Source organism: Trichosurus vulpecula, chromosome 9 (assembly GCF_011100635.1).
Source record: "Trichosurus vulpecula isolate mTriVul1 chromosome 9, mTriVul1.pri, whole genome shotgun sequence".
NCBI lineage: Eukaryota > Metazoa > Chordata > Mammalia > Diprotodontia > Phalangeridae > Trichosurus > Trichosurus vulpecula.
Window position 1 is genome coordinate 58282404 of NC_050581.1, and position 12446 is coordinate 58294849.

The window sequence follows — 12446 nt, forward strand, 5'->3', positions numbered from 1 at the left end:
ATGTCTTACCCTCACAGTCTTTAAGCATCAGCAGTTCTTTGCTTAAACACAAACAAAGAAAAACCCAACCACAACTTACTTACATTTTGATCTCCTAATCTTAACAAAGAAAACAAATACAGAAATATCAATGAGCTTAAAATGATGTACCAAGAGTACTTGGCTTTATGTAAATGATATTAGTTAGATACTTAGGAAATGAACTTGTATTTCAAATAAATGAAGATTTTTTTTTTTTAGTAAAGTCCTTAAAGCACTTAAGAGGAATTCACTCCTTTAGTGATTCCTTGACAAAGTGATCTTTTATCCATTCTGTAAATTTGATTATATTAAATTACTGCAGGAATGCACTTGGGCTAGGCATCCTACCTAACCTAATTCTTATGTTCAAAATAGGTGTGTCCATTTAGTTTGCGTGTTGTCAGTGTTGTGGGAATAACATACTTGCTACCACAAGAGGAGCAACCCCTGTGCCACCCAACTGTGGAAAGGTAAAACCACATCTTTCCTGACCTCATTCATTGGCTGAGTGAACTTTTAACATGCCTGTATACCTGGGATTAGACAGATATCTGTTAGACATTCCTCATTAGTGGTAGGTACTCTAGATCAGCACTGGAATTGAAAGTTTTCTTAGCTTACACAGCACATTTCTGGAATGAGAATGAGAGTCATTCGACATTTTCTCTATTAATTTCACGGTTGTTTTGTGCTAGATATTTTGGTAAATAACAATAGTAACAATGTGTCTATGGATCATAGATTTAGAGTTTGCATTACTTATGCATTCATTTGTTAGGTGCCTTTTATGTTCCAGGCACTGTGCTAAGTGCTGGGGATACAAAGAGAAGCAAAAGATAGACCTTGCCCTCGAGGAGTTTATGTTACTATAAATGGGGGAAGATACCATGCAAAAAATATATATACAAAGCAAGCTACATACAAGATAGAAAAACTACATAAACATTCACACATATATACATATGTATGTATATATTAAGTAATTGGGTGGAGGGGGAGACTAGCACCTGGGGAGGCACTCAGGTGAAGTTCATGTAGGAGGTGATGTTTAAGCTTAACTTTGGAGGGAGCAGGGTATTCTAAAAGACAGAAATGAAGAAGGAGTAAATGTTATGCATGAGGGCTAACATTTACAAAAGCATAGCTGGAGATAAGAGATAGGAATGACATGTTTTCTTGAGGCCAGTTAGGCTGGAGCATGGAGTGGAAGAAGGGGAGTAATGTTCAAGAAATCTGGAAAAGCAGTCACATGGGAAAGAGTCAAATAGAGGAGGTTATATTTTATCCCAGAAGCAATCAGGGAGCCAACTGGAACTTTCTGAGCAGGGAGGTTTTATAGTTAGACCTGTTCTTCCTAAAGATATTCCTAAATATCACCCTGGCACCTGGAAAGGGACCTTGTAAGTCACCTAATTCAACCTCCTAATTTTAAGGATGAGGAAACTAAGACGATGAATGACTTGCTTAGGGTCATATTGGTAATTAAATGGTAGAGCTAAAATTTGAACTGACTTCAACTCTAGCAGTCTTTGCATTGAATCAGGATACTTACTATGATAATTGTATAAAGATTTGAGTCACCGACCTCACTGCATACAAAATTCCCTTAAAGCTAGATAAAGACATAAACAATTTGAAGGAAAAAAAAACACAACTCCTGGCTGCTTAATGTTCTTGCTGTTGAAACTGTTACTTGGCTTTTCTATACTTGGGTTCTGTGTTAGAATGAAAAAAGAATAAATTAAAAATTATACTTTCTAAAAATATCATTTGGTGACATAAGTGTCTTTTGTTCTGCTACCCCTTAAAATAGAATTAATACTCTGTTTTTTACTCATTTTTATGCCTTAGGATATGAGGTAAACACAAAAATAGAATGGAAGAATTTCTGGCAGTGTTGGTGCTATGGAATCAAAAAAGGGAAGGACAAAATGAATTTAGTTACTTGTATTTTTTTAATTAAAAAAAATTAAATTTTATTTTATTTTCAGATCTGAATTCTCTTCCTTCCATCTCCCTCACCCTTTTGAGAAAGCTAGAAAAACAAACTCTTTGTTACAAACATGTAGAGTCAAAGGCAAAACAAATTACTGCTTTGGACATATCCTTCCCACCCCCCACTATGTCTCAGTCTGTACTGTTTTCATCACCTCTGTGTCAGGAGGTGGGTAGCATGTTTCATCTTGCATCCTCTGAAATTGTTGTTACTTATTGTGTTAACCAGAGTTCCTGAGTCTTTAAGATTGTTTGTCTTTACAATATTGCAATTATCGTATAAACTGTTCTTCTAGTTATACGTACTTCACTCTGCATCAGTTCATGCAAATCTCAGCTTTCTTTAGAAGCATCCTCTTCATCTTTTTTTTTTTTCAGCCCAGTGGCATTTCATCACATGCATATACCATAACCTTTTCAGCTATTCCTCCATTGATGGATGTCTCCTCCATTTCCAATTCTTTGCCATCATAAAAAGAGCTAATATAATGTACATATGAGTCCTTTTCCTCTTTCTTTGATCTCTTTGGAGGTATAGCTTTAGCTGTGATGTTGTTGTTTGTCCTTTGTTCTCAGAGAACCATGGTATCAGGAAAGTGATGCCATGACTTGCAAGTGAATTGGATTTAAGTGAGGGAGGGCTGTGCAAAGTCACCAGCCTTGCTCTCTCCTCCCAGAGCCATCTGGATCCAGTGACAAGATATACATCAGGACAAATGGAGATGTCCCCAGATGCAGTGGGAAACTTTGGCCTTTTTAAGCTAATGTCTTTTCCAGGTTTCAATTTGACTGAGGCAACACCCATTCAGGGATTAAGCTAGGTAAGAAATGAGACAAAAAATGGCCTCTTTTACCTAGTTAAAAAAAAAAATCAGTCTGGGAGGGGAAGACCCTCAGGGTTTCTGGCCAAAACAGAAACAATTGCTATTTACTTTTATTCTGAGCCAGTCCTGGACCAAGCAATGACAGCTAAGTGGGGCTTGAGCTGGGACCTATTGTTGGCCAGTCAATGAGAGGGGAAGGAAGGGGAAGGTATGGTAGGGAGGGGACAGTCACCAGCCTCACTTTCTCCTCCTGAGCCATCTGCGTTCAGTGGCAAGATACAAAACCGGTTGCCTGGAGATGCCGCCTCCCCCCCAAGTAGTGATATCACTGGGTCAAAGGGTATGTGAAAAATAATTCCTAGAGAAGAAATAATAGAATACACTTTTCTTATCTCAACAGAGGGGTAAGGAACTACTAGGGCAGAATATTGTATGCATTGTTAGATATGGTCACCATATTGAATGCTTTGGTTAAACTTTTTCTTTGCCAGAAGGGAGGGTTAAATTTGGGGGAAGCTGGAGGGGGCATATTTCTGAAATAGATTGTGATATAAAATAGACTGTGATATAAAAAGGGCATCAATAAAACATATTTAAAAAATAAATAGAAAAGAAAGAAAATAGTGTCCCTGTGAGTACATGTATCCCTTGTTTTATAACATTCTTCTTAACTTCTTTGCTGTATTTGACACTGCTCACCTGGATCCCTCCTGGATATTTTTTCCTCTTTAGTTTTTGTGACACTGTTCTCTTCTGGTTTTCCTCCTGTTTTTTTGGACAGTTCCATCTCAGTCTTTGCTATTTCCTCATCCATGTCACATCCATGAACAGTGGATTTCACCTTCTCTTTTCTGTCTATACGACCTTACTTGGTGAGCCACCAGCTTCTATAGGTTCAATTGTCATTTCTATGCAGGTGATTTCCTGACATATATCTATATCTCTATCTACATATATAGATATGTATGTGTGTGTATTTTTTTAAGTCATTTTTCAGTTGTGTCCGACTCTTCATGACCCCATTTGGGGTTTTCTTGCAAAAATACTGGAGTGCTTTGTCATGTCCTTCTCTAGCTCATTTTTATAGATAAGGAACTGAGACGAACAAGGTTAAGTGACTCGCTCAAGGTCACATAGCTAGTAAGTGTCTGAGGCCAGATTTGAAGATGAGTCTTCTTGACTCCAGGCCTGGTGCTCTATCCACTGTGCTACATCTGCCTCTATATCTATAAGCATACATACATGCATACATATACAATACACACATGGACATATATCTACTTCATATATTCTCTTCTTAGTTTCTGTCATTTCTTTTAAGAATTAGTTCATATCACACCTTCTGCAGAAGGCCTTTCCTAGTTCCTTCTGATTGCCAGTGCCTTTACCTTCCAAGTATATATCAGGTTTGTACATAATTATTTACATGTTATTTTCTGTGTTAATGTATGAGCTCCTTGAGGGCAGGGACCTTTTTTGGCTTTTTCTTTGTGTCCCCATAGCTAATGCGTGACATATAGTAAGCATTTCATAAATGCTTTCTGATTGGCTGGCTAAAGTGAATTTACATAGTCTAACCTTCATTATCCTGTTAACATCCAATATAAAAATCAAGAAGTGTAGTATGGGAAAAAAAATCTTCCTGTAAACTGTGTTGAAAATATTCAGCAGATTAGGGCTTAAAAATTGCACGAAGATCATAATGGTGTTACAATTGTATTCCTTCTGTTGGGAGTGTTTTTTTTTTAATCTTAAATTCCAAGAGTGTGTTAGACCTTCTGCATACTAGTCACTACCCTGAGTGTTGTTGAGCATGCAAAAAAGTATAAGACACACGATACATGCCCTTAAGAAACTCCCAATTATGATGGAGAGACTAGACTTGTGAAAAGACAGTTGGCAAAATAAAAAGCAGGACATGATAAATAACTGTTGAATGGTACAGAAAGTAATGGTAAGGGGAGAGAGAAGTTCTAGTAGATTAGAGTGGTTTGCAAAGGGTTTACACACGTTTTAAGGACCCTCCAGGTCTGCACACATGGACACCTCTGCTCCTACCAACTTGGGCTGCCAGTAGTAGGGCTGTTCTCTCAGTTGGAAGGCACCCAAGAAATCTTCTGATCCAGCCTACATCTGAACAGGAATCCTCTTTACAAGATCCCTAACAAGTGACCTATTTGATTTCCATTTTCTGACCTTCAGTGATGGGCATCTGGTCCACTTTTGGACAACACAAGTGTTGGGAAGCTTTGCTCAAATTGAACTGAAATATTCTTTTTGGCATCTTTTACTCATTGCTTTAAAATCTGTTTTGGAGCCAAGCAGAAAAAATGTGATTGTTCTATATGATTATTAATAACAACAGTGATAATAGCATAGAGTACTTTAAGGCTTGAGGACTACTTTATTTTTTATTTTATTTTTAAAATTTTTCATATTTTATTATTTAATATTTTAGTTTTCAACATTGATTTCCATAAGATTTTGAGTTACAAATTTTCTCCCCATTTCCACCCTCCCCCCACTCCAAGATGGCTTATATTCTGATTGCCCTGTTCCCCAGTCAGTGCTCCCTTCTCTCACCCCACTCCCCCCCATCCCCTTTCCCCTTACTTTCTTGTAGGGCAAGATAGATTTCTTTGCCCCATTCCCTATATATCTTATTTCCCAGTTGTATGCAAAAACAACTTTTTTTTTGAGCATCTGCTTTTGAAACTTTGAGTTCCAAATTCTTTCCCTTCTTCCCTTCCCACCTACCCTCCCTAAGAAGGCAAGCAATTCAACATAGGTCACACGTGTATCATTATACAAAACACTTCCACAATACTCATGTTGTGAAAGACTCACTATATTTGCCTCCGTCCTATCCTGTCCCTCTTTATTCAGTTTTCTCCCTTGGCCCTGTCCCTTTTCAAAAGTCTTTGCTTTTGATTACCTCCTCCCCATATCTGCCTTCCCTTCTATCATCCCCCCTATTTTTAGTCGCTTTCCCTTACTTTGCTGTGGGGAAGATACCCAAATGAGTGTGTATGTTATTTCCTCCTCAAGTCAAATCCAATGAGAGCTAGAATCACTCATTCCCCCTCACTTGCCCCCTCTTCCCTTCCAACAGAACTGCTTTCTCTTGCCACTCTTATGTGAGATAATTTACCCCATTCTATCTCTCCCTTTCTCCCTCTCTCAATATATTCCTCTCTCACCTCTTAATTTTATTTTATTTTTTTAGATATCATCCTTTCATATTCAACTCACCCTGTGCCCTCTGTCTATATATATGTATATTCCCTTCAACTATCCTAATATTGAGAAAAGTCTCATGAATTACACACATCATCTTTCCATGTAGGAATGTAAACAAAACAGTTCAACTTTAGTAAGTCTCTTACGATTTCTCTTTCTTGTTTACCTTTTCATGCTTCTCTTGATTCTTGTGTTTGAAAGCCAAAATTTCTATTCAGCTCTAGTCTTTTCACTGAGAAAACTTGGAAGTCCTCTATTTTATTGAAAGTCCACATTTTACCTTGGAGCATTATACTCAGTTTTGCTGGGTAGGTGATTCTTGGTTTTAATCCCAGCTCCTTTGACCTCCAGTATATCATATTCTAAGCCCTTTGGTCCCTTAATGTAGAAGGTGCTAGATCTTGTGTTATCCTGATTGTGTTTCCACAATACTCAAATAGTTTCTTTCTGGCTGCTTGCAGTATTTTCTCCTTGACCTGGGAACTCTGGAATTTGGCAACAATATTCCTAGGAGTTTTCTTTTTGGGATCTTTTTCAAGAGGTGATGTGTGGATTCTTTCAATTTCTATTTTACCCTCTGGTTCTAGAATATCTGTGCAGTTCTCCTTGATAATTTCTTGAAAGATGATATCTAGGCTCTTTGAAAGTTATCTCTCCTGGATCTATTTTCCAGGTCAATGGTTTTTCCAATGAGATATTTCACTTTGTCTTCCATTTTTTCATTACTTTGGTTCTGTTTTATAATACCTTGATTTCTCATAAAGTCACTAGCTTCCACTTGCTCCATTATAATTTTTAAGGTGGTATTTTCTTCAGTGGTCTTATGGACTTCTTTTCATTTGGCTATTTCTGCCTTTTAAGGCATTCTTCTCCTCATTGGCTTTTTGCAGCTCTTTTGCCATTTTGGTTTAGTCTATTTTTTAAGGGTTATTTTCTTCATTATTTTTTTAGGTCTCCTTTAGCAAGTCGTTGACTTGTTTTTCATGGTTTTCTTGCATCACTCTTGTTTCTCTTCCCAATTTTTCCTCTACTTCTCTTACTTGCTTTTCCAAATCCTCTTTGAGGTCTTCCATGGCCTGAGACCAATTCATATTTTTCTTGGAGGCTTTTTGACTTTGTTGACTTCTTCTGGCTGTATGTTTTGATCTTCTTTGTCACCAAAAAAAAGATTCAATAGTCTGTGTCTTTTTTTCACTGCCTGTTCATGTTCCTAGCCAGCTACTTGACCCTTGAGCTTTTTGTCTGGGTATGACTGCTTGTAGAGTAGAGAGTTCTTTGTCCCAAGGCTTAGGGGCTGTGCTGCTGTTTTCAGAGCTACTTCTACTCCACTGTCACTGCAAGCTCTGCCATAGCAGCCCTCCTCCTTCTCCAAGAACCACCAACCAGGACCGAGACCCAGATCCAAGTGGGGCAAAGCAAGAGAACCTGCCTCTGTACCAGCAAAATGCTTCGTGTACTCCTGCTCTGATTCACTGCTTGATTCCTCCCACCGTGTGAGCCAGGCACTCCGGAAGCAGCCACAGCTGGAGCTGTGGAAGCAGCTGCAGGAACTTCCTACTGCTGCTGAGCCACAGCACTAACTCCACTGCCCCAAGGGATGGTGCTGGACCTCCTCTTCCCCTGATCCAGCAGTTTTCCCACTAACTTGCTCTGTTGTCTTTGATGTTTGTGGTTTGAGAAGTCTGGTAACTGCCACAGCTCAGTGATTCATGGCCCTCAGGCCTGCTCCAACTGACTCCTGGTCTGGTCCCAGACTGGGCTGGGCTCTGCTCCCAGCACTGTGAGGTAGAGACCCTTCCCAGTGACCATCCAGGCTGTCCTGGGCTGGAGACCTGCTTCCCTCTGCTATTTCATGAGTTCCACAGCTCTAGAATTTGTTCAGAGCCATTTTTTACAGGTGTTTGGAGGGATTTAGGGGAGAGCTTAAGCAAATGCCTGCTTCGGGATGCTATTTTGGCTCTGCCCTGAGGACTACTTTATGTTATCTCATTACTTGCAGATAGCTATCATGCTACTCAAGTCTTCTTCAGGCTAACTATCCCTAATTACTTCAACTGATTCATGTATGACATAGTTTCCAATCTTCTCATCATAGTGATTATCCTTTTCTAGATACAATTAATATGAGAAATTTAAAGAAGAATGGCAAGGCTTTATATGAACTGATGCAAAGTTAAAAAAAAAAACCCAAATGGGAAAACAATATGCACATTGACTCTACAACAATATAAATGAAAAGAACAAAAAAAAATTAGGACAAAATACGTTGTAATTCTGATAGCCATGGTTGACCCCCCAAAAGATAAAAAATCTATCTCCCTCTCTTTTTAGAAGAGGTAGGTCTCTATGAATGTGGAACACTGTAGTACTGTAAGGCTTAGTTGATAGATTGAATAAATGTTTGTCAGAAGGCACCCCTGCCCTTCAGTAGGGACACCAATACACTGTTGGTGGAGTTGTGAAATGTTCCACCCATTTTGGAGAGCAATTTGGAACTGTGCCCAAAGGGCTGTAAAACTGTGTATGTACCCTTTGAGCCAGCAATGCCACACTAGATCTGTATCCCCAAAAAAATCAAAGAAAAGGGAAAAGGACCTATATGTACAAAAAATATTTATAGCAGCTCTTTTTGTAGTGTCAATGAATTGGAAATTGGCTGGAGAATGGCTGACCAAGTTGTTGTATAATATTATAACGAAATAGTATTATGCTATAAGAAATGACAATCAGGTTGGTTTCAGAAAAACTTGGAAAGAATTATGTGAATTGATGCAATGTGAAATGAGCAGAACCAAGAGGACATTGTGCACAGTAACATCAATGTTGTGACAACGATTAGCTGTGACTGACTTAGCTACTTTGATCAATACAGTGATCCAATACAATTCCAAAGGACCCATGATGGAAAATGCTATCCACCACCAAAGAGAGAACTGATGAACTCTGAGTGCAGATTGAAGCATAAGTTTTTTACCTTCTTCATTTTTCTTGCTTTTGTTTTGTTTTGCAACATGGCTAATAGGGAAATATGTTTTGCGTGACTTCACATATATAATTGAAACTATATTGCTTGCCTTCTCAAAGAGTGGGGGAGGGGCAGAAGGGAGGGAGAGAATTTGTAACTCAAAATTTTGAAAAACAAATGCCAAAAATAAATAATTAAATAAACAAAGGGAAAACAGAAAAAAAAGAGGAAAGGATTTATAGAGAATATGAGATGAGCTGGGCCTTGAAGGATGCAAAAGAACCGAATAATGGAAAAAGGGAAAAGAACATTCAGGAAAAACAATAGGAATAAACACAAAGTGATAGAAATTTACAAGTCACATTCTTAGATAGTGAGTAGGCCATACTGGAAGATACCATTTGTGTCAGGCAGTAAGACTGGATGGATTAAATAGAAGCCAAGTAGTGAAGGATCTTGAATGCCTGACTGAAGACTTTGAACTTGATCTTGGAGGCAATGGGGAGCCGCTGAAGTCTTCTGAGTAGGTTTTAAAATGAGAATGATGGTTTAGGAAGATTAATTTGACTTGGATATGTAGGATGGGTTGGAAGGAGAAAAAATTAGACAGGGAGACCAGTGAGGGGATGTGGCTTCCTGACTCCCAACTCAGCATCTTCTTCCTACTTAGACTCATGGAAGAACACTTTCAGAGCTAGGAAGGGACTCCAGAGATCACTTAGCCTCATCTCTTCACTTTGGGGGAAGCAAAGACCCAGAGACATCCCGTTTTTCAGTTTTGTAAGTAATGCCATCTGACTCTCTTCCCTTATGCTGGAAGGGTTATGTAATGTATCATTGTAAACACAGGCCAACCTCATGGTCAGGTAAGAAGCACTGGATTGGAGCTGATGAGCTAACACACTGCAGTGCTTTTGTTTCTTGTGGATAAAGTCAGGACATCTGTGACCAACAAAGCTCTTTTTGCCTTATCTTGTGCAGCTAATGCATTAACACTGATGTATCTGTATACTCATAGCTAGGTGAATTACAAGAAAATTCCCAGGTGTTTGTCGAGCATTTTCTAATCAGGCAATATTGCCAACTGGTAGTCTGTCTGTTAGTTGTAAAGTTAGTATCTTTTCAAAAGATGTAAATCTGGCTCTCTGTTACTCCTGTTTAAATATCTGGATTTGTCTCTCTTTTTATGAACAAAATTCTCTGGATAGGTCATAGGTTCATGGGAACAAGTTGAAATACAAGTGATGGTAGCTAATTTCAAAGGAGGTTACTTGACCCTTTCAGCTTTCAGAGAAGCAGTGGGAGGGAGTGAAGAATGCTGGACCTACAATCATTCTCACTTCTGCCTCTTTATTTCAATGCCCACCTTCTTCAGAAGGCCTTCCCTAGTTCCCTGAGCTGATAGTACCTTCCTCGCTGAGATTAGCTCCCATTGTCTACTCTGTACATAGCATTTTTTTTAACATGTTGTCTCCCCAATGATAATATGAACTCCTCCAGGGAAGGGACTATCCCCTCCATCCTTCCTTCCTTCCTTCCTTCCGATCTTTCTTTATTTCTTGCTTTCTTTCTTTCTTTCTTTCTTTTTTTTTCTTTCTTCCGTCCTTGCTTCCTTCCTTTCATTCCTTCCTTCCTTCTTTGTCTCTCTCTCTCTTTCTGTCTCTCTCTTTTTCTCTTTCTCTCCCTTTCTCCCCCCTTCCTTCCTTTCTTTCTCTCTCTTTCTTTTTCTCTCTGGTGCTTAAGTTAGCATAGTAGGTGGCAGAAAGTAGTTCTAAATAAATCCTTTTTGATTGAGTCAGGAGGGACCCAGCAGCAAGGGTTCAAATGCCAATTCTGACACATTAATTATGTGACATTGGGCAAATGACTGAACCTCTTTGAGCCTCACTTTCAATATCTGTAAAATGTAGGTAATGCTAGTATCCAGAAGTATAGCTCTAGAGTTGAATGGGACCCTAGGGCCTCTCATTTTACAGATGAGGAAACTGAGACCCAGTGGAAGGGAAGCGACTTGCCCAGAGTCGCGTAGATAATGAGAGTGAGAAGTGGGATTTGAACCCAGGTACTCAGAGCCAATAGGGCAGCTAGGTGGTGCAATGCATAGATGGCCTAGAGTCAAGAGGACATGAGTTCAAATTTTGGCTTCAGATGCTTACCAGCTGTGTGACCCTGCGCAAGCCACTTAACCTCAGTTTGCCCAAGTTTCCCCATCTGTAAAATAAGCTGGAGAAGGAAATGGCAAACCATTCCAGTATCTCTGCCAAGAAGACCCTGAATGAGGTTGCGAGGAGTCAGGCACGACTAATCAACAAAAAAAACCCCAAACCTTCAGAGCCAGTGCTCTTTCTCTTGCACTCTTTTGCCTCTTTGAGGTCCTACATCCTTCAGGGTTGTTTGGAGGAAAGCCCTTCGCAAACCTTAAAGTTCTGTTCAGATGTGAATAGCTTCTCATTTATTATTTTGATAGGTTAATTTTCAGAGTGAGGGGAAGATAGACAAGAAACAATCTTATCAGAAATCTGTTGGACTAGGTAAGGTAGCAGTTGTTTCCAGGGTGATTAAATTGCATGGGAATCTAGACAATATCTGCCATGCCTCAGCTGCCAGGACTCCTGCCCTAGAGCTGTGCTATTCGTATTGGGGAGAGTCCATTTTATCTACCTACCTTTTAAATTGTGTGACCATGAATTTGTGGAGAAATGATAAAAAGAACTTTTGAAGGGGAGAAGAGGGAGTAAGGAAGGTGTAGTGGAGATGAGACTTAATTTGGAATCAAGAAGACCTGAGTTCAAATCCAGCCTCAGATGCTTGCTAGCCGTGTGACCTTGGGCAAGTCACTTAACCTCTGTTTGCCTTAGTTTCCTTAACAATAAAATGGGGACAATGATAGCACTTATTTCCCAGGGTTGTTGTGAGGAACCAATGAGATGTTTTTAGTACTTGTGCCTGACTCCCTGACTCCCAACCTAGCATCTTCCCAATAGACTCACAGATGAACACTTTTAGAGCTAGGAAGGGACTCCAGAGATCACTTAGCCTCACCTCTTCACTTTACATTTCAGGAAAGCAAATGGATGTCCAGAGACATCCCATCTTTCAGTTCTACAAGTAATGCCATTGGACTTTCTTCCTTTATGCTGGAAGGATTATGTAATGTATGGCACTATATCAATGCTAGCTATTAGTATTGTCTGACCTTGAAAGGTGAGTAGGATTTATCATAGCCAGATGGAGAAGGATGTGAAGTGAGAAAGGATGTGACTGAAGGCACAAAGTTGGGGATGCACATGACATGTTTGAGGAATAATAAATTGGCCAGTTTGGTGTGAGTGGAAAGTTCATATGGATGTTAAGGTGGTGGCAGGTGCATCTTTAAATTCACAACTTACTTAGACCCTTTA

The 12446-nt window shown here is 39.4% G+C and overlaps 1 protein-coding gene across 1 annotated transcript in view; it reads left to right on the forward strand.

Annotated features, from left to right (window-relative positions):
* USP31 (ubiquitin specific peptidase 31) overlaps window positions 1-12446 on the forward strand; it is a 131168-nt gene that overhangs the window by 76233 nt on the left and 42489 nt on the right. The window contains exon 9 of the mRNA XM_036738184.1: window positions 397-491. Coding sequence (XP_036594079.1) covers window positions 397-491 — 95 coding nt within the window. The remainder of the gene's footprint in view (window positions 1-396; window positions 492-12446) is intronic.